General features: G+C 32.9%; 1 protein-coding gene across 4 annotated transcripts in view; it reads right to left on the reverse strand.

Moving 5' to 3' along the window:
- LOC145293849 (WASH complex subunit 4-like) overlaps positions 1-24,437 on the reverse strand; it is a 144,978-nt gene that overhangs the window by 8,200 nt on the left and 112,341 nt on the right. The window contains exons 30-33 of one of the 4 annotated variants that reach the window (XM_080140543.1): positions 23,133-23,227; positions 21,855-21,956; positions 19,341-19,422; positions 6,677-6,695 (exon numbers count right to left, since the gene is read on the reverse strand). In XM_080140543.1, coding sequence (XP_079996669.1) covers positions 6,688-6,695; positions 19,341-19,422; positions 21,855-21,956; positions 23,133-23,227 — 287 coding nt within the window. In that variant the 3' untranslated portion in view covers positions 6,677-6,687. Of the gene's footprint in view, positions 1-2,570; positions 2,613-6,676; positions 6,696-10,755; positions 10,780-19,320; positions 19,423-21,854; positions 21,957-23,132; positions 23,228-24,437 lie in introns of those variants that run through there. The other 3 variants (XM_080140539.1, XM_080140542.1, XM_080140540.1) reach the window with 3 other exon arrangements.

Raw genomic sequence — 24,437 nt, forward strand, 5'->3', positions numbered from 1 at the left:
TAACTTTTGCATTTATAGATATGGAATTTTTCCATCTCTAAGATGTTTTTTGCGTCTTTATAGTTGTCAACTGTGACAAGTAGATTGCCATTTTTCATTTTTTTTTGCTGTTTTTGGGTTGCTGTTTTGAGACAGAATTTTTTCAATTAAGAATGGAGATAGATCGCTGATCTTTTTTCCTTCTAAGGTTTCGATTACTATGAATCTTGGATATTTTTCTTTATCAATTATTTCATAGTTATATTCTTGCTCACTGTCTGAGCTGGTTACGTCAGAGTGGGTTCTTTTCGCTTTTGTTGTATTTTTTTGGTTTCTGGGTTTTTTGTTTGGGTTTATTATATCCATAGAAGTTTGTTTAGATTTTCATCTCTCTTGCTCCCCACCCTCCTCGGAGTCCGAAATTGGGAGATGTTAGAGGGGAAACTCATTCGCCCTTTCATCCCAAGGATACAAAAAAGGTATACTCAATTGATTGAGTTTGTTCCATCATTTCCTGTTTCCTCCTTTAGTTTCTTCTTTCCCAGTTTGATAGAAACATTGGTTAGGGAGCAGTTGTGTGGTTTTGTCTCATCAATTGATTGGCCCTTGCCATCGCCTTCTAACACTTACCTGGTTTGTCTATGTTTGTAGTAATGAAATGTATTATCTTTGGATTAAATTTTTTTTTTATTTTATTTATTTATTTTTTTTTTAAATGTTATAATTGACGTTTTCAGCGTAAGTGTTAGGGCTTGACATGACTAGCCGATTGATCGGATCGGGCCTCTCCGACCGCCCGTCTAGCCTAATACAAGGCCAAAGTAGAGTATTGCAACAGATACCTTTATTTTCCCTAGGCATCGGTTGCTCAGCCACCAGGATCCTTTTCCTAGGCATCACGGGTTGCTACCTACGGCCAACAGGTAGCCCCGTTGAGGGACTTTTACCCTCTGCAGGGGGGCAGTCGGCGTATTCTAATGCCCCACCGACAGGATCAACCGGGAAGTAGGGGAGGAAAAAGGAAAGAGGGGGAGGGTGAAGGGAAGGGGCTGTTGTTTTTATTTTGTTTTTGTAGAACATAATTAAGTTTTACAAAAGAGAATAGAAAACAAAAACAGAAATCGATGTAGGTGCGTTTCAGCTCAGGAAGTCAATAGGCAGCCTGATCTGGTAGCACCAGGAGAGAAGTTGGAAGCTTACATCTAACACTACAATGCTGTAAGAAAATACACCATTAAAGAAGATTAATTATTGAGCAACAAGGTTGTTGGAGATTTTTTTATGTTATGTGTTATTGCAGCTACCAAATAAGAAAAGAAAGCACAGGATCTTTGGCTGCCACATCACCACTGTAATTTTAAAGAGACAAATGATTGAATATGCCAACAAAGTGAACTACAGACAAACCATGTAGAATGAAACGTTTTCCACACTATGCTACATATAAAATCAGCAAAAGTAGATTATCTTTGAAGAGTATTCGATTATCCAAGAGTAGATTATTCATTTTGATTTTTTATTCAGCCAAACTTTGTTTGTTTGACTGATGGAGCATACATTATGAAAAATAAAGACAAATGAAAAACAAATATAAAAACGAACATGACAACATGCTTTTGGTTACAAATTTCGGTAAAAACAACATTTAAAAGCATGCCTACACACGACACATTTACAAACATATGTAAGTACATATTGCTAGATAGTAAGAAACATTTTTTATATCTATAGTGAAAAACGAGTCTGTGCTAAGTACAAGCTTATTTTTTCTGCTCGTTTGTTATGGTTTCACAATTTAATTCTTACTCACTACTTGAAATCATTAAAATGAAACTAATTGATAAAATAAGACAAAATTAATGCTATTGCTATCTCAAGTTTAAATGTAAGGGCTTTGCATTGCAAGTGAAACAGTCACATTTGCAAGTGATTTTGCAAAGTCGCAACTAGAAATTATAAAATGCTTATCTTTTGGCAACAGTGTTTTTTTTTTCACCAACAACATTCCAAAGCTCATTATTAAGTGAAAAATGTCTTTTCAACGTTTATCTTTTAAAAATAAAATGAGCAAAGACAAATTATTTAAACAATAAAAGTTTAATAGATCAATATACTTTTTTTAAAAAAAACATCTGAAGAAATTTGAATGTTTATAATTTAAAATCTTAACATAAAATTCAGTGCATATTTAGAATTACACATAATAAAAAAAAAAGGAAAATTTTTTATGGTGTATATACTTGTCACAGAATGACAATATCATATTCCAAAAATCTTGTGGGTTTAGCTAGTTACTTTTCTATTTGGCTAGTAAATGAAAATATTTAGCTGCCAAGGCTCAACTATAGATAAATTTGTCCGTAGAGTACTGAATGCTATCTCTTTCTTTCTCTCCCAGTATCACAAAGTGCATCAGACATTCACTTTCATTATATAGATTACAAAAGTCTACAAAGTTTTTTATTTAAGAAATAGAAATCATTTCTATACAAAATCGACTTCCTGAATGCAAAGATTTGACCAATCAGATCTAGTTAGTTTTTTTATATTCACTATGCATGCTTGTATGTTCAGCATACAATGTTCATTACCTTTTTTTTCTGATTCTAAGTTTTGTTTTTGTTTCAGATTTTCTGATGAAGTAAGCAATAGAAAAGGAGAAATATGTCTTCAAGAAATTGTTGTTAATTCTACAAATTTATCCTATTATGTGTCGAAATTATTATCATCACTTCCGATGAAGGTCACGTCGACATATAAAAACATTACGAATACAAAGATGAAAAAAAGCAACAAAAGAAAATAAGAAAAGAGACTTTTAAAAAATTTTTTTTTACACAGTGATCACCACTTATCAAGGCCCGGAAGCCACTCAGGGATAAGGGTTATTGCAAGTACATTACGTTAGTGTGGAGATTTGATGAAGTGTTTACTTAAGGGGGCGGTTCATTAGGAATTTGTTAACATTGGACTTGAACACATCCAAGTTATAGTCCGGTGGGAAGCAGGCAGACGAAACAGAGTTCCACAGGCGTGCAGTTCTAAGAAAGAAGCTTTGTTCATGGAATCCGCGTTTTGATTTAGGCACAGATAGAGAGTGGGGGAAATTTTTCACAGTGGATTCAGCTAGACGGGTGTTTTTCGTGAAAGATTGGCGAGGGGGGACCAGAGATTGGAGTTCAGACGAGCACCTGCCATGGAAATAACGATAAAACAAGGATAGGCTCGCAACGTCTCTTCTGTGGGAGAGAGGTTGCAGGGTAGAGAAAAGGGCATCCCCCACTAAGCCACGGAGTCTATTTTGTACTCTGTCAAGGCAGGATAGGCTGTTTTTAGCAGCTCCTGCCCAGATATGGCAACAGTATTCCATCTTTGGACGTACTTGGCTTTTATATAGATAGAGAATTGCATCAGTAGTGAGATATCTTCTGGAGCGGTAGAAGGATCCCACCATCTTTCCAGCGACCTTCGCAACAGACTTGATGTACGTGTTCCATTTCAGATCAGGAGTAAAGGTCAAATCCAGAAGCTTGTCAAAACATGGGGCCTCACCCAGACGAGAGCCATCCATCACAATTGATGCCAGCTGGGGATCAGAGCGTTGATGATGTAAGGATAGGAGTTTGGTTTTAGATGCATTAAAGGTAACCAGATACATCTTCCCCCACTGATCCACACACTCGAGATCAGAGGAGAGAGAATCAGAGAGAACTTTGTCATTTACAGCCTTTGATGTGTTGCCGTAGATGGTCGTGTCATCAGCATAGATGTCAACGAATGATTTAAGTATGTGTTTAGGGAGGTCATTGATGTAGATCAGAAAGAGAGTTGGGCCCAGGATTGACCCCTGAGGGACTCCAGCATTTATATTGCAGGCCTCCGATTTTTGTCCATCTACCACTACTCTTATGAGCCTATCGGAGAGAAATGATTTAATGATTGAGAAAACATTTCCAGTTATACCGTAGCTGGAAATCTTGTGAAGTAGACCCTTATGCCATACCTTGTCGAAGGCCTTTGATATGTCAAGAGCAATTGCCCTAGAAAGGAAGCCTTTGTCAAAAGATTCACTAATCCTGTGGGATATAACCGTCAGCACATCTTGCAGAGCGGAAACCATATTGTGTGTCACTAAGAAGGTTATTTCTGCTGAGGTGGTTGACTATTTCTCTATTTAATATGGATTCCAGCAACTTACTCATAACACACAGGAGACTTATTGGTCTGTACTGAGAGGGAGATGACTTATCACCTGAATTCTTAAATACAGGGCAAACTGATGAGGTCTTCCAGCACTTCTCCTTAAGGCAGCGCTTAAATAGTTTCGTAAGTATGGGAGCAAGTTCTGGTTGAAGCTTTTTTAACACTATGATTGGGATGCCATCAGGGCCAGTTGCTTTACTGGAATCTAGGTTCTTGATTAGCTTGGCGACCTCATGCACGGATATTTGTATGTTACCTAGTTTGTTCTGTGTTATAGGAGGAAATATGGGGAGTTGATGGCCTTCGTCGCACAGGGAAGAATTAGCTGCAAAGTTCTTTGCAAATAGTTTGGCCTTGTCTGACGCTGACGAGATGACCTCTGGTCCATTGATAATGGTTGGGATAGAACGCATACTTGGTGGATAGAAACAAACAATCTTATTAAGAAAAGAAAAAAAAGAAACTTAGAGCCAAAAACGTCCGCAAGCTGTCTGCTGCTAAGATTTTGCTCTCGGCTACAAAGAAAGTCCTTTGTGTGGTAACAATTACGAAAGATAGAAAGAAAGACGAACATGTTGAGAAGGCGTTTTTTCTTTTTACTTACTTCTATGATAAGAGATTTCAACTAAAGTAGGAGGTTTTATTTAGAAAGATCGAAATACTTTAGCAAAGTCGAAAAAATGTTCGCTTCCTTTGTTTGCAATTTAAGCTTACATTTTGTAATGTTGTCTTTCTTTCGAGTAGATTAGTTAAAATATCTGCACACAAAGATAACTTATTATCTGAAACAATGTTCTGATAGTATTCGTTTATAGCGAGAAATTTATTTCCTCATTTTCCTGAAGGAATAACCTGAAAAAAATACATATAATTCTTTGTATAATAATGTTCTCTGAAGAGGCAAGAAGTCTGGTAAAAAAATTTCCTCATTCTTTCTTTGTAGTCCGTCAGAATAGAAATATTCTTTTCTTTTAACTTATAAAAACTGCAGCTTGATTCATATCCATTTTCTTCAGACCTTACAAGAAAATATCTAGTTATAATGATAGACACTTCTAATTCAATCTTTCCTAGTGAGAATATTCCTCACATGTGTCTTCTCTTTTCTCAAGCTGGTAATTTTCTGACATATTTAATTGCAAAATCCTGACAGATTTTTTGGATTTCCTTGAAGTCTCAGCAAGATATAAATTCATCAAGTAACTTAGACAATCACTTCAACATTAGAAACTTTGCCAGGTAACTTAGACAAGTTCACTTCAACATTTTAATGCCCTGTTTAGATGGAGAGAAGATAGTATGTCAACACATTTCAAATATCAAGTCCCAACTGCCAACTTCAGCTTGAATTTTATCAAAATGTAGGAATGCGCAGATCAATCAACAGGCAGAAATTAGTCACATGACTAACAACATCAGCAGCAGTGAAGCAAACTCAAGAGAAAGGAAGAAGGGGAAAAAAAAGAAGAAATATATCCCTCAAAAAAAATTTTTTTCTACATGTTTGTGGAGAAGGCACATTGTCTGGAAACTGGAAAAACACCACAGATTTTCTTGACAAATTTTTCTTGTTGTTGCTGTTTTTACAGGAAATTAATTATGACAAAAGATGAAAAAAAAAAAAAAAATGAAAGAAAAAAATTATGGGTAAAAATATAAAAGCAACCAGAATCTTTTTTATAAAATATAATTGATTATCAATATATTTTCTCTTCTTATAGGGATATTTCTTATTGTTAGATCATGTTGAAACACATTGGTGTCTGATCACTGAAGTTAAGCAATATTGAATCTGGGCTATTTCAAAATATCAGTTGTAAGTTTGGCAGTGCCTACTCTTTCTAATATCCTTGATATATGTATGACTATCCCCTTGTAGCTACAGATGAAATAGAAGGGCAGACTACACTCTTAAGAATTGGTAGAGCAAGTAGTTTTGAAGAAGAAAATTTTTGAAATAACACCAATTCTTCTCTGCTCATCTTAGTATTGCTTCTTGTTATATTGTACATCTTCATATTACCATTAGATATGAGAAGTGCAGGTTGAGATTGTATAACTCTTGCTTCACTATAAATACATATTTCTTTTCTAAGGGTCATCTATTCGAGGAATATTGAGCACTGTTGATAAGTTTGTAGATTTTAAACAAATTTTCTTGCCTTGATCATCCACTATGATGATATTTTGGAGTTTTCCTTCTCCCAGATTAGTTGCTCTACCAAAGCTTGAGAGTCTCATCTATCCTATTATTTCATCAATAGATAGAGAGGGATGATATAGAGATTTATACTTTTCCCAAGGATATTAGTAAAAGGGATATAATAATTCTTACAGAATTACAACACAAATTTGCAGTCTGTACCGTTAACCGCCACCTTTTAATAAAATTAAACTAACGTGAATTCATTCCCATTATTTAATAAATAAAATCAGAACTGCTATGACAACAAGTAAGACAATACAGTTATGACAACGCAGCTCCTATACTTGCCTTCGATCTCATTATGTAGCTTGAAAAAGGGAAAGGAAAAGAAATAATAGCATTTAGATTAAAAGCAATACATTTCACAGTAAAATCTATAAAATCAATAAACTGACACAATCTGTAATGTGAATCTGATGATAAAAAAATTACAAGTCAAACTTACAAAAAAAAAAGGAAATATCTGCTTATATCTTAACAGAAAAAATTATATTTCTTTATTTTTTAGTATGTCAATTTTATTCTTTAAATGATATATGTTTACCTTTTACTTTTTTTTTTTAGATATAAGCGAGAAGAGAAAAAGCAAAATTACACTATATTAGGTACAAGCAAAAATGGATGAATAAAGATGAGGAGACCTAGTTTTGAAAGCCAATTTATCATAATTTTTTTGTAGGTTTCCGACTACTTTTTGATTGTATTTGAAAGATTGAAGACTAAAGTTAATTTCCAAAAGAAAAAAAATATTTGTACACGTGAAAAAAAAAAGTTATGGAAAATGTTTTCACGGCGAGCTACCCAATTCAGCTGAATTTTAAAGTTAAATAAATTCATTGTAAAATTGTTTAAAAGATAAATATTAGTTTTCTGGGTCTATTTCAAAGATAATTAGTAAAGTAAAATCCTAAGATATTGAATTAAATAAAAAAAGAAACGCCTTGTTTGTAAAAAAAAAAAGAAAAGCTTAATTAGCCCAAAAAGCGAGGGCTTCTGCCCTTCGCAAAATCGCAACAAATGGAAGTTTTGTAAACACGGATTATATGGAAACCCAAAATTTCATCCAGTCAAAAGGCTGTTTGAAAATAATGTCATGTACTTAAAAGGAGGAAGGGGGATTCTAGTTTTCTTTTTTTCCCCAGACGTGCATCTGTACATTCCTATCCTGAATGTTCAAATCATTTTTACCATTTTTTAATTTAATTTATTTTTCTATGTTCCTGTCATTAAATTTAATTTTTTTAAAATTATTGTTCAAAATTATATAAAAATTATGTTACGCCAAAAGTTTCACATTCATGCAAGCAAGGAAAATATTTAAATCTTGGATATAAAAATTATGCGAAACCTGTAATTAAAAAACAAAAAGTAGAAATATTTTTTGCTATTATAATATTTTTGTGTAAAAACATTAAAGAAACAATGCTTAATTCAATGATATTATCGATAGTTTGAGAAATTAATTTTTCTTCGAGTTATATCGAATTCATTAATTCTTTAAGAGGTTTTTTCCTAATGTTCTTGTAAAATTTCTTTTTTAATTGTTATAATTTATGATGCTTTATGTTCATAAAAAAAGGAAAAATAAATTCATTCATTTTTTTTACTACAGAAAACAATAACTTTAGTAAAGGTATTTTTTGTTTAAACAAAATAATAAATTTACACTAAGATTTACATAAAAATAATGGGTTCAATATATTTCGTGATCATTATTTGATAAGTAATGACAATTTCATTAAAATTGGTTAATTTCCTGATTTTTGGTGAATTTTTAAGTAAAGGGAGGGGTCAAAGTGTTTATACATTTTGAGCATCGGCATTCATTTTACACGTACATACACTATATCAATGAATTCTTTAATTCTTATGCAGAATAAGAATATTATTATAATCAGAATTTTCCTGGCAGTTTACATAAAAGACCAAGAGATTGAAACACTAAGTCAAGGAAATCGCAGCAGCCAACACCATTTATGAAAACATTTATTAGCTATCATTATTTTTATTATATAAAAAACAAACTAAATATTTATCTTGATCTGAATAAAAAAAATCATAAAAATGAATTTTAAAAAAAAATCCAAATTTTTTTGTTTGTTATTCAAAAATAAACAATTTTCATGAAACTTATTTTATAGTGAGCGTTCTTTTCTTGATTCAAATTCTAATTTTCTTGACGTTTCGTAAAAATTTTCCAATAATTATTCATTGTATTTTCTTCATAACAACAAAAAGATAGTTTTCATTTTTTTAATTAATTTTTCATTGAATTAGCTGTGTAATAATAGAAATAGTATAATTTTCATTGAAATAAATCGGTCAGCGTTTGTGCAAAAACACAAAACAAAATCACAAAACTTTCATTTGGCATCTTTGGGCGTTTTATGTATTATAAACTGGCCAGAAAATTACGACGATAGTATCATCTTCATTCTGCATAAGTACCAATTCCTCAAAATAGAGTATTAAAAAAAAGCTTGCACCCCCCCAAAAAAAAATATGTTTTTTAATAGGAGAGATATTATTTTGTAACCAAATCAATAAAAAAAAATGCTTTGTTTGTTTGGAAAAGGGAGGCGTTTTGAATGATAGTGTTGTACTAAATTAATTCCTTATAGCTATCAAAATAATTGAGATACCAAATTTACATTGGATCCAAATTTTCTGTTAAAATCATGTATTAATACAATCCTTTGTTTTTCAAATCCGATTTGTATCAGCCAAATAAATACTTTTAGAAAAAGAAAAAAAACAACAGAGTATTTTATCAAGATGTTTATCTCCATATAAATAAAATTAATAAAAATGTATCTCCATATAAATAAAATTATAGGTGCTTGTGCAGTAAAATGGGTTTTCAGATAAAATATTTTAGGAAAACACTATTATGTACTTACATGCTATGTCGAAATTAGTAAAAATTACAAAAAATAAAAATAAAATTTATTGAATTATAGAGTTTTGTTGTATTTGTTAATGTCGAAAATTTCTTAAAATCGAGGGAATATAACTACAGTTTAACAAAATAATGGTAATCCGCCATTTCAAAATAGAAAATGGCGGACCACTAATATGAACGTGATGACAGCTACTGCATCCAAAAGTGAGGGATCAATTTAGTAGAAGGTTATAATTAAATAATATTTCCCAACGTTTTTCCAAAATTTTTTTGATATCCCGAAAGTTAATTCTGTGATCGATGATAATCCCCAGAAAAAAATTAAGAAAAAGTGAAAAGAAATCATTTACAGGTAAGGGCAAGCTCGTTCAGGTTTGCCAAATACTTTTTTAAATGTTGCTGTGTCATAAAGTATAAAGCCCAACACCAACTACAAGGATTCCTAAAATGCCTGACACCAACTGCAAGGATTCCTAAATTGTCTAACTGGCTGCAAGGAGTCCTAAAATATCAGACACCGACACCAAGGATTCCTAAAATATCAGATATCAATTGCAAGGATTCCTAAAATGTCCAACACCAACAGTAAAGATTCCTAAAATGTTCGACACCAACAGTAAAGATTCCTAAAATGTTCGACATTGACTGCAAGGATTCCTAAAATGTCCGACATCGACTGCAAGAATTCCTAAAATGTCTGACATCAGCTACAAGGATTCTTAAAATGTTTGACACCGATTGCAAGGACTCCTAAAATGTCTAACAGACTTCAAGGATTACTAAAATGTCCCAAAAGATTACTAGGATTCCTAAAATGTTTGACTTAAGCTTCTTATTTTCAAATTTTCGAACTGTCTGATGGTTCTTCATAAATAAAAAATAATATGATTGACTTCGAACATTCTTACGAGTCCAACTCCAAAACCTCTGACTGATTCCACAATTCTAATGGATGCATCATTTATTAAATGCACTCAAACATCCACATCCGATTTTGTTTATCAGTCAGTCTGGCATGCTTAATTTTATAATAGCATTTTCATTGTGAAACTTGCAGATGAATAAATATATTTTATTTCGTATGTGATTCTCTCAGTTTATCAAATATGTTTCAGTTTAGAATAGCATTTTCATTGGTTTGTCATGCTTAAGCTTGAAATAGCAATTTTTCTATCTGTCATGCTTAAGTCTGAAAGAGGATTTTCATTGCTATACAAACTGTATGTTTGCTCTACAGGTTGATGACCCAATTAACTCTCTGCTATAAAGTTGATACAGAGTGGAACTTTGAAATTTGTTGCTAAATATACATGACAATAAATACTTCAAAACAGAAAGGAGACAAAAAAGAGGGGGAAGTATTAAGATTGCAATCTAAACATAGGGAAGTGGAAATAAAAGCAATAAGGGATTTGGTGGATCAAAAGAGGGTGTACACCACCGATTTCTAAAATAATTCACTCACCTCCATTATCATCATCATCATCTTCTGTTTAAAAAAAATTCAAGTGAATATTTTTTTCATTTCGACTATACTCATATTAGATACATGTGTCTGTACATCTGCTTATTATTTTGAGATAATCAAACCAACAGACTTAGAATTTGGTAGGAATGCTACCTTATTTGTTATGTTTATCTTTTAGCAAAAATGTCAACGAGGGAGCATAGTACGCCCCGATTTCTTTCTACTTTAAATGTTTACAAGATTAAAACCATTGCTAAATTTATAAATCTAATAAAATTTTAATCATTTCAAAACCCTACTGACTGAACCTACCCAGTGCTACCTGGGAAACAGTGAAGTCATTTTAGTTTTAAGTCTTATTTTTTTGTATATATTTTACACTTAATAATGAAAAATAAAAATAACGCGTTGTAAGGGAGATAACTCTTCGTTTAAAAATACGAGTTATGACCCTTGCTTTTATTTTTACTTTTGGTAATGAACTAAAAGTCCTACATAATATAGATCATGGTTCCCAATCAGTGGGTCACGACCTTCTAAGGAGTCTCACTGCTTTGGCAGAAGAATGTGTAGCCTTGTTAGAAGTAGCTTGAGATAACATTCATTTTATTTCATTACATTTTTCAAGCTCTTACATTTTTTCGTTTAGGTATAAAGCAAAATGTGTTCTACGTTAATTCAATGACATTAGGTGATATTATGGGTGTATGAATCCTTGCCTGTAAGCGAATGTGCCCGTGTGAATATGCATGCGTGTCTGAAACTGTATGTATGTGTGTATTAGTGGGTAATGAGTATGTGTGTGTTCGCTGTGGACACGTCAATCACATGTTCCCTGCCGATTGCTGCCCTTTACAGAAAATTTTTTAAAATTAAGCTGCTAAGTAGGGAGTTGCATGGATTTCAAACATTTAGGTAAGTGTTAATTTTATCGATACATGTTATGAGGGATTACTTTCATAAAATCAACACTTTTCAGGACCATATTTTAATCATGTAAACTATTTTAACAATTTTCAATATAGTAATGTCTTTGCTTAATCTGAATGTTTTGGGAGATCTTTTCAAAGGACTGTGGATGAAGAGAATGTCACAATATAAATAATATATTTATATTTTTATTTCGTTTTTGAGACAACAGGAGGAAAAATAGTTTGTTTTTTTTAAATATTTTATCCCATCAATATATGCCAGCTTTTAATTTATATACAAGCTTAATTTGTAATCCATTGGGTCAGTATTTATTGCATATATTATTAAATATATAATTTCTTATCTTGGACATTGGCTGATAATCATATTTTTACAAGAATAATGTCAAAGGATTTCACAAAGTCAGAATACATTGTGATATCATAACATTCTCAGTCTTAATAATATATATGTCGACTTTTTGTTGATTTTTTAACACTAGTTAAATTTGATATAGGGCGTCTCCTTTTAGGAGATCAGGGAATTAGTCTTTCCTTAGATCCAAACGATTACCCATATTTTTTTGGACGTAAATATATATATATATATATATATATATATATATATATATATATATATATATATATATATATTATTTTTAATGAGAAATTTGAAAGCTTTGAAGGGTTGGAAATAATAATAAAATCATTTTATTTACTTTTATTATTGTTGTAAATCCAATATTTCGCTAAAAATAGCCTCATCAGTGTAGGAAGTCTGGTACGTGATTTTTTTTTCTTCATTTTGGTGTTAAGAAGGAGGTAATGCCTCAAAGTAGAGTGAGTGAGTGAGTGTATTTGTTTAACGGCATTTCAACCTCTAAGAGTCATTTAATGCCAAAAAAGTTTTGTTGGTATAATAGATTTTCAGTTTCTTGTAAAATTGTTTTAAGTTTCTTGAAAAAGTTTATTTTTTGAAGCAAGATGTTTTAGGTTTTCTGAAAAATTGTTTTAGTTGTAAGAGATTTGTTTTTCTAAACTGAATTTTACTTGTTTGCTTTATAGGAGTTTGAATACATTTGTTTCTTTTAAATAGTTTATGATTTGTTGGGGTTCCACTTCCTGGAACACTTTTCTAATGTTTGTTGTTTTAAAATATTTCTTCTGAGTGTGTTTGTGTTTTCTACATTCTGTCAGTAGATGTTTAATTGTTAGTTGTTGATTGCAGAGTGTGCAATTTGGTGTTTCCTCCGCTTTGATTAGGTAGGAATGAGTTAATTTTGTATGTCCGATTCTTATTCGGTTTAGTACAATTTCTTCTCTTCTTCCTTTAAAAATTTTTTGTTTTTCGTTTTTAATTATTGGTTGATGTTCATGCAATTTGTTTGCAGTGCATTTGTTCCATTCCTCTTGCCACATGTTTTCTATATATTCGTTGATTTTTCTTTTTAGGTCTGTGTGTGGTATTTTAATTTTGTCCATTTGGTGGTTTGTGGCTTCTTTAGCCAGTTTGTCTGCTTTTTCATTTCCTGGAATGCCGACATGACTTGGTATCCAGGCTATTATAATTTTTTTATTGTTTTTTCCGGTTATTTCATTGTATTCTTGTATAATTTCTGTGATAAAAGGATGTTTAGATTTTACTTCAAGGGCCATGATACAGGATAGGGAGTCTGTATATATTATGGCTTTTTGTTCGTTGATGTCTTTGATGTGTTTGAGAGCTATTTTGATGGCCTGCAGTTCGGCTGTATATATTGAAGCCTCGTTGGGCAGTCTTATTTGATATTGATTTTGTCCATCTGTGCATGCTGCGCTTGTTCCGTTTATAGTTTTGGACCCATCGGTGTATATTTCTATGTATTCTGCATATTTTTCTCTTAGTTCTCCAAAGTTGCTTCTGTTTGTTATATTATTTGTAATGTTTTTCTTGTAAGTAGTAAGTGTTATGTCGGTTTCTGGTTTGTGTAATGTCCATGGGGGTCTGTCGTTTGTTTTCTGAGTAATTATATTGTCAGGGTTTTCATTGATTTGATGTATTATTTCTTTAATTCTGTGTCCAAAGGAGGGTATACTTTTTGGTTTCCTTGAATAAGAGTTTGTACATTGTAAGTTGAAGGTAGTTTTGTATGTTGGGTTTTCGGGGTTGGTTTGTAGTTTTGTTGCGTATTGTAACGCTAGTTTTTTCCATCTTAAGTGTAGGGGTAGTTCTTGGGCTTCTACATGAAGGCTTTCCATTGGAGAAGTTCGGTAGGCTCCCAGGCTGAGTCTTAAACTTTGATTCTGTATTGTTAGTAGTTTGTTTTTGTAGGATTTGTAAGTAGAGCTGTATATGGCACAACCATAATCCAGTTTGGATCTGATATGTGAGCGGTATATTTTGAGCATTGTAGCTTGATCTGCTCCCCAATCTAGTTTTGATACTATTTTTAAGATATTTATTGCTTTTAAGCATTTTTGTTTTAATTTGTTAATGTGCTCCTTGAAGTTTAGTTTGTTGTCTAAAATGATCCCTAGAAATTTGGTGTGTTGTACTACTGGTATTGGTTGTCCATCTAGTTTGAGCTGTGGGTCAAGGTGGTATTTTCGTTTCCTACAAAAGTGGATACATGTGGTTTTGCTTTTGGACATTTTAAATCCATTTTGGTTAACCCAAAGGTCTATTTTATTAAGGCAATGTTGCATTTGTCTTTCAATAGTTGGCATATTTGGTGATGAGTAAGTTATTGAAAAGTCATCAACAAATAGTGTTTTTTCGAATCCCATGTTAACATTTTCGATTATACTGTTGATTTTAATTAGAAAAAGGGTGGCAGATAGTACGCTACCCTGTGGTACCCCTGTTTCTTGTGTGTGTTCATCTGATGTTGTATTTCCTAAGCATACTTTAAATGTTCTGTGGGATAGGAATTCTTGGATAAATTTTGCTAGGTTTCCTCTGATTCCTATATTATGAATATCTTTCAAGATTCCATATCTCCACGTGGTGTCATACGCCTTTTCGATATCAAAAAAGATTGAGACCACGTGGTGGTTTCTTATTAGACCGTTACGAATATATGTTTCTAGTCGAATAAGTTGGTCATTAGTACCTTGATTTTGTCTACATCCACTTTGGTGTGTAGAAATGAAGTTATATTTTTCTAAATGCCACATTAGTCTTGTATTGACCATCCTTTCTGTTGTTTTGCATATACAGCTTGTTAAGGCGATAGGACGATAATTGGTAGGGTTGGAGTGATCTTTTCCTGCTTTAGGAATTGGGATGATATTGGAGTCGAGCCAGTGTTTTGGAAAATTGTTAGTCCACCATATTTTGTTAATTATCTGTAAGAGAATGTTGAGAGATGTGTCTGGCATGTGTTTTAGAAATTGATAGTGGATGTCGTCTGGACCAGTAGCTGTATCTTTACTTTTATGAATTGCATTTTTTAGTTCTGTTATAGTGAAAGAGGTGTTATAGTATTCTTTGTTATTGGATGTGAAATTGAGTTTTTCTTTTTCTGCGTTGTTTTTGTATTTTTGGAATTTGGGGGAGTAGTGGTTGGATGATGAGTTTTGGCTGAATTCATTTGCGATTATGTTTGCTATTTCTTTTTTGTCTATAGTTTGTCTACCATTTGGTGTATTTATATTATTTATTGGTGTTCCAAGTTTTTTTCCAGTTATTTTTCTTATTATTTCCCATGTTTTTTTTGATGGCGTGTTGTTGTTCAATTTGGAAATATAGTTTTGCCAGGTTTCTTTTTTGCTTTTTTTTATAATATAGCGTGCTTTTGCTCGTGCTTGTAGGTATTTTTGAAGGTTGGGTTTTGTGGGATGTTGTTTGAAGTGTTTTAGCATTTTTTTCCTGTTGGTTATTGCTTGCTTACATTCTATTGTGAACCATGGCGTTGATTTTGGGTGTGGTTTGGTGGAAGATTTTGGGATTGTCTTGGTTGCTATTTCGTTTAGTGTATTGGTGAAAGCTAACATAGGATCTGGTTTGTTAACTATTTCTTGATTAATTAGATTTGTGCAAAGTTTGCTAAATTCAGTCCAGTTAGCTTTATTAATTTGCCATTTTGGTTTTGATTCTTCTGTTGTAGGTTCTTGGGTTTTGAGAAAAATTGGGAAGTGATCGCTGCCACACTGGTCGTTATGTACCTCCCATTGGAAGTCCATAAATATTGTGGGGGAGCATAGTGTTAGGTCGATAGCTGATGTCGTTCCTGTGCCTGGGTGAAGGTATGTGTGTGTTTTGTCATTAAATATAGTTACTTCGGGTGATTCCAGTAATGATTCAATGGTTTTCCCATTTTGATTAATATTCTCACTTCCCCACATTTTGTTATGGGCGTTGAAGTCCCCCATTAATATAAAAGGTATGGGGAGTTGTGTTATAAGATCTTCAATTTCGGTTTTGTTTAGTTTATGTTTAGGTGGAATGTATATTGAACAAATGGTTATTGGTCGGTGAAGTGTAACTTTAATTGCTATTGTTTGAAGGCTTGTTTGGAGTTGTAATTTTATATGTGGTATCTGTTTTTTTATTATAATTGAAGTGCCACCTGTGGGTCGATTATCTGCTTGTGATCTGTTTGTTTGATTGTAGATGTGGTATCCTTTGAAGTTGATGGTGTCCGTTTCTTTTAGAAGAGTTTCCTGTAGGCCGATTATGCTGGGGTCATATTGTGCTATTATATGTTTGATTTCTTCGTAGTTTGGTTTTATGCCTCTGCAGTTCCACTGTATGATGTTTTTATTCATTTCCATAAGTTCGTTTAATTATTAATTTTTTTTCCCTTTTTTTTTTCTGTTTGGTTTTTGTTTAGGTTTTTATATCTATTATTCTATTGGTTTGTTGTGTTTTGAGTGGTTTTTGTTTTGTGTTTACTTGAACTGCTTGGTTCCTCAGTCTCCATTTTCTCTTCCTGGTCAGTTCTGTTTTTGGAGCTAGGTTTTTTCCTGTGACTCTCGATTTCAATCAATTCAAATTTGTTTTCATTTTCGATTAATATTGTCTCTGTTTTTTGTTTACTTTGGTTTTTGGAAAGAGGATTTGTGTTTTCCCGTTCTGTTTCCATCTTTCCAGATATTGTGTTTTTATCTTCTGCTTTTGTCCTTATACGTGATTTGGATCTTTCACGGTTTATTTGTGGTTTTTGCTGTTCGGGTTCTTTTTTGCTCTTTGGGACTTGTTTTAGGTCATTTGGCTGAGTTTTCAAAGATACTGATATTTGTTTCTTGTTTTCGTTTTGGTTAGTTTTTAAAGTTTCAATTAAATTTTTGAGTTCGGAGATTAGTTTAAGTAGGTCTTGGTTTTGGGTTGTTTGGTTTGAAGTTTTTGTAATGTCTGCGTAAGTGTTTATTTTTTCTCGAGAGCTTGCTATTTTCCTTGCTTCAGGAAAGGGCACATTTTGTTTGTATTTTATTTCGGCTATTTCTTTTTCTTTTGTGTAGATTTTGCATATTTTAGAGTATGCTGGGTGTTTTTCTTGGCAATTTGGGCATTTTGTTTCGTTTGGGCATTCACTTTCAGTATGGTTAGGTTCTTTTAAGCCACATTTTCCACATACTTTCTGTCCTTTGCATGCTTCTCTGCTATGTCCATATTTATGACACTTATAACATCTCAGAGGGGCTGGTATATATTGTTCTACTTTTTCTATTGTGTATCCGATTTTTATTTCTTTGGGAATTTTTGGTGTATTGAAAGTTAGTATGTAGGTTTTTGTAGGTATGGTTTGACCATTCCTTTTTATGTTTATTCGGACGTGATCGATTACTCCCTGTTTTCTTAGGGCATTTTCTATTTCTTCTGCTGTAGCCAAGCTTAATTCATGGCTTTTTATAACACCTTTTGATGTGTTTAGTCTTTCGTGAGCATAACTTTTGCATTTATAGATATGGAATTTTTCCATCTCTAAGATGTTTTTTGCGTCTTTATAGTTGTCGACTGTGACAAGTAGATTGCCATTTTTCATTTTTTTTGCTGTTTTTGGGTTGCTGTTTTGAGACAGAATTTTTTCGATTAGGAATGGAGATAGATCGCTGATCTTTTTTCCTTCCAAGGTTTCGATTACTATGAATCTTGGATATTTTTCTCTATCAATTATTTCATAGTTATATTCTTGTTCACTGTCTGAGCTGGTTACGTCAGAGTGGGTTCTTTTCGATTTTGTAGTATTTTTTTGATTTCTGGGTTTTTTGTTTGGGTTTATTATATCCATAGAAGTTTGTTTAGATTTTCATCTCTCTTGCTCCCCACCCTCCTCGGAGCCCGAAATTGGGAGATGTTAGGGGGGAAACCCATTCGCCCTTTCATCCCAGGGATACAAAAGAGATATACTCAATTGATTGAGTTTGTTCCATCATTTCCTGTTTCCTCCTTTAGTTTCTTCTTTCCCAGTTTGATAGAAACGTTCGTTAGGGAGCAGTTGTGTGGTTTTTGTCTCATCAATTGATTGGCCCTTGCCATCGCCTTCTAACACTTAACTGGTTTGTCTATGTTTGTAGTAATGAAATGTATTATCTTTGGATTAAGTTTTTTTATTTTTAATTTTATTTAGATGTTATAATTGACATTTTCAGTGTAAGTGTTAGGGCTTGACATGACTAGCCGATTGGTTGGATCGGGCCTCTCCAGCCGCCCGTCTAGCCTAGTACAAGGCCAAAGTAGAGTGTTGCTACAGGTACCTTTATTTTCCCTAGGCATCGGTTGCTCAGCCACCAGGATCCTTTTCCTAGGCATCACGGGTTGCCACCCACGGCCAACAGGTAGCCCCGTTGAGGGACTTTTACCCTCTGCAGGGGGGCAGTCGGCGTATTCTAATGCCCTGCCGACAGGGTCAACCGGGAAGTAGAGAAGGAAAAAAGGAGGGGGGAAGGGGAGGGGGCTGTTGTTTTTATTTTGTTTTTGTAGAACATAATTAAGTTTTACAAAAGAGAATAGAAAACAAAAACAGAAATCAATGTAGGTGCGTTTCGTCTCAGGAAGCCAATAGGCAGCCTGATCTGGTAGCACCAGGCCTCAAAGTAGAAGAGAAATATATGTGTTGTTCTGTTAGTTCCACGTGTGTTTTGCTTTAGAGTGGGAAGTTTACGACAACAATAAAAGTAAATAAAATGATTTCATCATTTTATTTCCAACACTCCAAAGTTTTCAAATTTCTCATTTAAATTTTATTCAAAATAATTTTCTAAAAGTGTGTGACCATCGTTTACTATTATTTATTTTACTTATAAAACAGTTATCTATGTACATGTATTTCGCCATATACTGATGAGCCATGGTATGGTGAAACACATGTCTGTAGATAACTGTTTTATGAATAAAAATCGATACAATGGCGTGATGTTATGGGAAAGAGAAAAGAAAAGGCTATGGCATTCGAAAAATATTGTTTCGGCCCGATTTTCGGAGGACTTGTTCAGGATGATAAAATAATTGAGGAAAATTAAGTTAAAACCATGATGAGCCAAAAGAACTTTGTACTACCTTTCTGTAAAGGTGATCATTTATAATCACGTGTGTAATATATACACAAACATCTTGCAGACATAGTTGTAGACACTTGGTGATTAAAAAAATAGTTTTTTAAAGAAATGTTTTTAATTTAAAACAATGCTAACTATATTTTTAAATGAATTTAGCTGAAATTTATTGTACTTCAAAAATCTATATCATACCTTTCTTTTCTTCTGCAGCTGTTAGGTCAGCTCTGAAAAAGATCCTGGCACTGCTGAGAGAATAATTCAGTAGTTCAAATTCCTGCAAAATCAAATAAGCATTTAGGTGTTATATAGTTGGTTGAGCAGAATAGAAATTATCTGTTTGTTATCTATCTACTTATCGGTGCATCTATCTTTGTATCTGTTTATCTATCTCTCTATCTACTGAGCTAGTTATCTATCTATCGATCAATATATATATCTATCTAATTGGCAAAGTAAACGAGGAGATGTGAACTATGTTTTGATAAAGTTGTCAAAACATGTAAAAACTGTAAACTGGACAAGTTGCACCAGAAACTCTAGAACAGCTGATTGGAAGTTGACGTGTCTGTCTGTCACATGTTCTAGTTAGCTGGACATAGAGGGAATTGTAATTCGGACGTCAAGCAGAACGGATGGGTTAACAGTTGCCCCCATCCCCCATGGGAAGGAGTTGACATGTTTCAAAATGGAGACTGAAAAACCCAGAAGCCAGAGATACTCACTTTCCATTCTTCTGTGATCAACACCTAGGAAGTGAATAAAACCTTATATAAAAACAAATCGTCTTGGAGTTTGAAATGCCTTCGTCTAATAGGTTTCAGCTTCCATCCAAGAATAGATGAAATTCTCAGATGGACCAAAAAACAGAGGACCAACGACGCAGTTGAAAAGGCATGTCGTAATACATGTCTGACACACACATGCATAAAAACACTTAGACTGATCACAGAACATAAATAAACTGTAAGACATAGCATATGGTTCAGAAAGTGAAGAACCACCACCATAGACATTTAGTGACATGTACACACACTCAAACACACGATGATGCAACACAACTTACATACGTATATATAAGCACAAATAGTAAAATATATATACCGGTTCTATAGCACCATTCCCCAATATATGTTACGTTTAATCTGGGTTCCGTTCAAACAAGGCAACGTGGCATTTTTGTCTAGATTGGTGTTGATGATTATGTAATATGTGACTGTTTGATTTTAACATACAACGTTTTGGTATGACTATATAACATACATCGATTTGGTACACCACAATGTAATATAAGAAGCTGTCACCAATTTTATCTTTTTTTAGTGGTAAATTCGATAATGTTATCATGAACTTCACTTCCATCATCATTTATATTCTCTCTCTCCCAAGAATATCAAATAATAACAATATTAATTCGGTGATATACAGGGTGATCCCCCCCCCCCCCAAAAAAAAACGGCCTCAACGCTAATTAGGCCCCGTTTCTTAGTGCTTTGTTCGAATCAAATGAAACTTTGGTCATAACTAGTTTATTATATTCAAAACATCACATCAAAACACTAGGGTCTTTGGCCTTTTTTTCTCTGTTCTACAGCATGTGTTCTAGATGGCCTCCATTTAGCTTTTGTTTTTTTTTGGGGGTCACCCTGTATTAGTGAGATTTATCTTCACTTTTTGGCTAAGAACAAAGTATAGTACCTTGTTTGATGCTACACTTAATCTATTCTGTCCTCAGTCAGTGAAGAATTTTTTAAGGTAATTTTAATTTTTTTCTCCCAATCAAGAATCCTCTTTTTTAGGGGTTGTTTTTTCTTACTACATTAAAAAGAGACTTTGTGTCTAACTTTGTCCTTGTAGGGAAGCAAGTAAATATGAACAGATTAAGTATCAGCTTAGTTTGTTTTATGGCATATCAACCCTTTTGTGGGTTATTAAAAGCAAACAATTTTTCAGTTATTTAAAAATCAAATTCAAATCATAACATCATACTCAAGAATGGACATAGTAAATGGAAAAAAAAAAAAGCTGAAATTGATATCAATTTACCAAATTAGGAAAGAGGTGAAGGTGCACGACCACATGTGTGATTGGGCAGCATAAAAAACAACTTTTTTCCAAAACAACAATCAGTTTCAAAATTAAGAGAAAGACACTGAGTACATACATGGAGGAAAGAGATAGAAAATTATTCTTTCATGTAACAAAAATCATCCAGAATTGTCTAGAATTTCTCTATATTAAAAAAATATTTTTAAAATTTTTTATGATGTATGCACCTGTGATGGAGTAAAAAGATCATATTCAAAAAAACCATGTAAATTGATTAAGTAGTTTTATTTTTATAAAGAAAATCATTTCTAAATGTTTTAACCGGTTCATGGAAAATCGTAGGCATTGCAAGACTGGTCTTGCAAGTTTAAATTGTTGTGGAGTTATCTGCCTTCTTTATTGAAGCTGACGACACAAGACACTCTTTTTGCTTACTCATAAAATTTGATTTTCTTAGTTAAAAATCTAACTACCCAATCAATATAATATTTTTGTTCCGTCACAGGTGTGCACAACATATATCTTTCTCCAAAGTTTTATTTTTATATTACATAGAAACAGTTTTATTTTTATATTACATAGAAACATTTAATAAGTGACTTTAGAATAAAAAAAAATAAAACTCAAAAGTAAGGGTTCAATAAAGCAACAAGTACTGACCTGAATGTAAAGGTCAATTCTCTTCATGGTCAATGTTGTTGTCTGTTGGAGTTTTTCATCCATTTTACCATTGGCTAAAGTTTGTTGTTTCTTGGCTTCCAGCTAAACCAGAGTACAAAAAATAAAATCAATTGAAAAAATGAAATTAAAATAAAAAATAAAAAAGTAAAATTAAAAAAACTTGACAATTGCAAAAACAACAACAAAAAACTCAGTGAAATTGCCTAAAAACAAATGCATATCAAGTCATCTTTATTGTCATTGGCTAAGTTTTGTTTTACGGCATATCAATTCTTTTCAGATGCTGAATCTGGTAATTTTGGTAAAAACTTTTATGCTTTAAGTTGTTTGTATCTTTATTTATCCATGGTGTTTGGTTTGATTGTTTTGTAGAGGAAAATTGTTGTTTTGTGTTTGATTTTGCAGAACATGACTGAATTTTGTAAAGGGAAGGGAAAATAAAGTAATGATACCAATGTTTTGTGCATTTTAGGTCAGGAAGTCAGCATCTTCAGACAGCCTGATCTAGTAGCACCAGATTTTGGTTACAAGCAAAGTATAGTATCTGTTTTGATACTACACTTTATCTGTTTTTTCTTCTGTCAATGAGGAAATCCTTCTAGACTGACACAATCTTGATTTTTGTACCAATCGAAAGTTACACTTTCGGAAAGCTGGATTTTCTCCAGGTTAAAAACTAATGGGATAAAACAGAGTGTTAAACATTCATGCGTGAAACTTGGTGAACTAGTCAGGCATAGAGTGAAGTTTAAATATGGCTTGATTGTGGAAAGGAGTGTGCATGGGTCGGGGTTGTTATCATGTATTAACATGACCATCAATTATAATGAATAGCGTTTCCTTTTCATCATTCACAGAAAGTTTGTGCTAAACAAGAAAAAATAGTTTTCAGAGTCATGCATTCAATTTACATGTGTAATGATGAAAATGCCTTTTTAAACTTAAGCAGGATGGAATAACATAGAGAGCAACATACTAGCCGCGCCTGTTATAGGAAAGTGTGGACGCATCTAAAAATGTTATTTCAAACTTGAGTATAACAAACCTTCTTAAGAGACTTTCTTCATTCAATCTGAATTTAGCAATAAAAATATTATTTCAAATTGATGGATGAATGGACTGATAAAAAGGGGCTCCTATAGAGATGTAGAGATAAACCTAAAAATTGTTTGATTTTTTTAATATTTCCTAAAGAAAACTGACCACCTTAAACAAAAACTTTTGGCTTTAAATTTAAAAAAAGCAGAAACTTCTTACCTTGTCATTTTGATATTTTTGTCTAACTGAAGCAAACCAGTGCAACGAATCAAACTCATGGTATTGGTCAAGCAACTTCAAGATGTATGCTAAGCCTAAAAATTTGAAAGAGAAAATTAAATATGATAAAGAAATTATAGAATATCGTAAATATGATAAAAATGATAAATTGATATTTTAAATATGATAATAAAATGATATCTTCTCTTTTCTATCTTTATATATATATATATATATATATATATATATTTGTAGTCATCGACATACAGTCCTGTTTCGTTGTATCACAACTCATCAGTGCCGCTAGACTAGCATCTATATATATATATATATATATATATATATACACACACAGTCCTGGTCAAAATCATAAGACCACTTAAGAAAGTAAGCGTTTATGCATATTATCGAATTTTTAATCAAACAAATGGTTGAAACCATTGCCAAAAGGGAAAATATGATGGAAAAAAAAAATGAAATCTGCTTCATTCGAAACCTTAACCCTGATCTAATAATTATTTTTTAAAAAACAAACATTTTCACCTGGTCAAAATGATAAGACCACTGATAATTTATCTAACAAAAGGCAATTATAAATTACTAAATCAGTTGCGAAGGAATTTTATCCCATGTACTGAAAACTGAATCAGAAAATTCCTTTATCGAATCATACTGGGTTCCATCCTTGAACACTTCTTTTGCCATCCATCCCCAAAGATTTTCAATGGGATTGAGATCCAGAGAACATGCTGGATGATCTAACAATTCTATATTATTTGAAGAAAAGTATTCTCGTGCTTGTCGAGAAGTGTGTATCGCAGCGTTGTCTTGCTGGAAAATCCAATTTCTTCCACACAGACATGGACCTTCAGTCCTGATAGAAGCATTTTCAAGCATTGAAATGTACTTCAATGATGTTTGCCAACCTTTCACTACTTGCAACTTTAGGGTCCCAGATGACGAGAAAGCACCTCAGATCATTAAAGACCCTCCTCCACTATGCCGAGTTGAAAAGGTCTCTTTGGGCAAATTTTTATCATGCCAATAGTGTTGAAATCCATCTGGACCATCTAGATTAAACTTTTTCTCATCGGAGAAAATTACATCTTCCCACTTCTCTTCATCCCAAGTCTGGTATTTGGCGGCATAGTTAAGTCGGTTAGTTTTGTGCTGTTCAAGAAGACGTGGTTTCTGCAGTCACTTTAAATGATTGAAACCCTTCATTTTCAGATGCCTTCTGATGGTTTTAGGACTACATTCTGCTGCTGTTTGGCTTTTCAATCGACTTGAGCTCATACTGGAGTT

The sequence above is a fragment of the Euprymna scolopes genome, chromosome 15, assembly GCF_053919585.1.
Source record: "Euprymna scolopes isolate OS-2025 chromosome 15, ASM5391958v1, whole genome shotgun sequence".
In the NCBI taxonomy this organism is placed as follows: Eukaryota; Metazoa; Mollusca; class Cephalopoda; order Sepiida; family Sepiolidae; genus Euprymna; species Euprymna scolopes.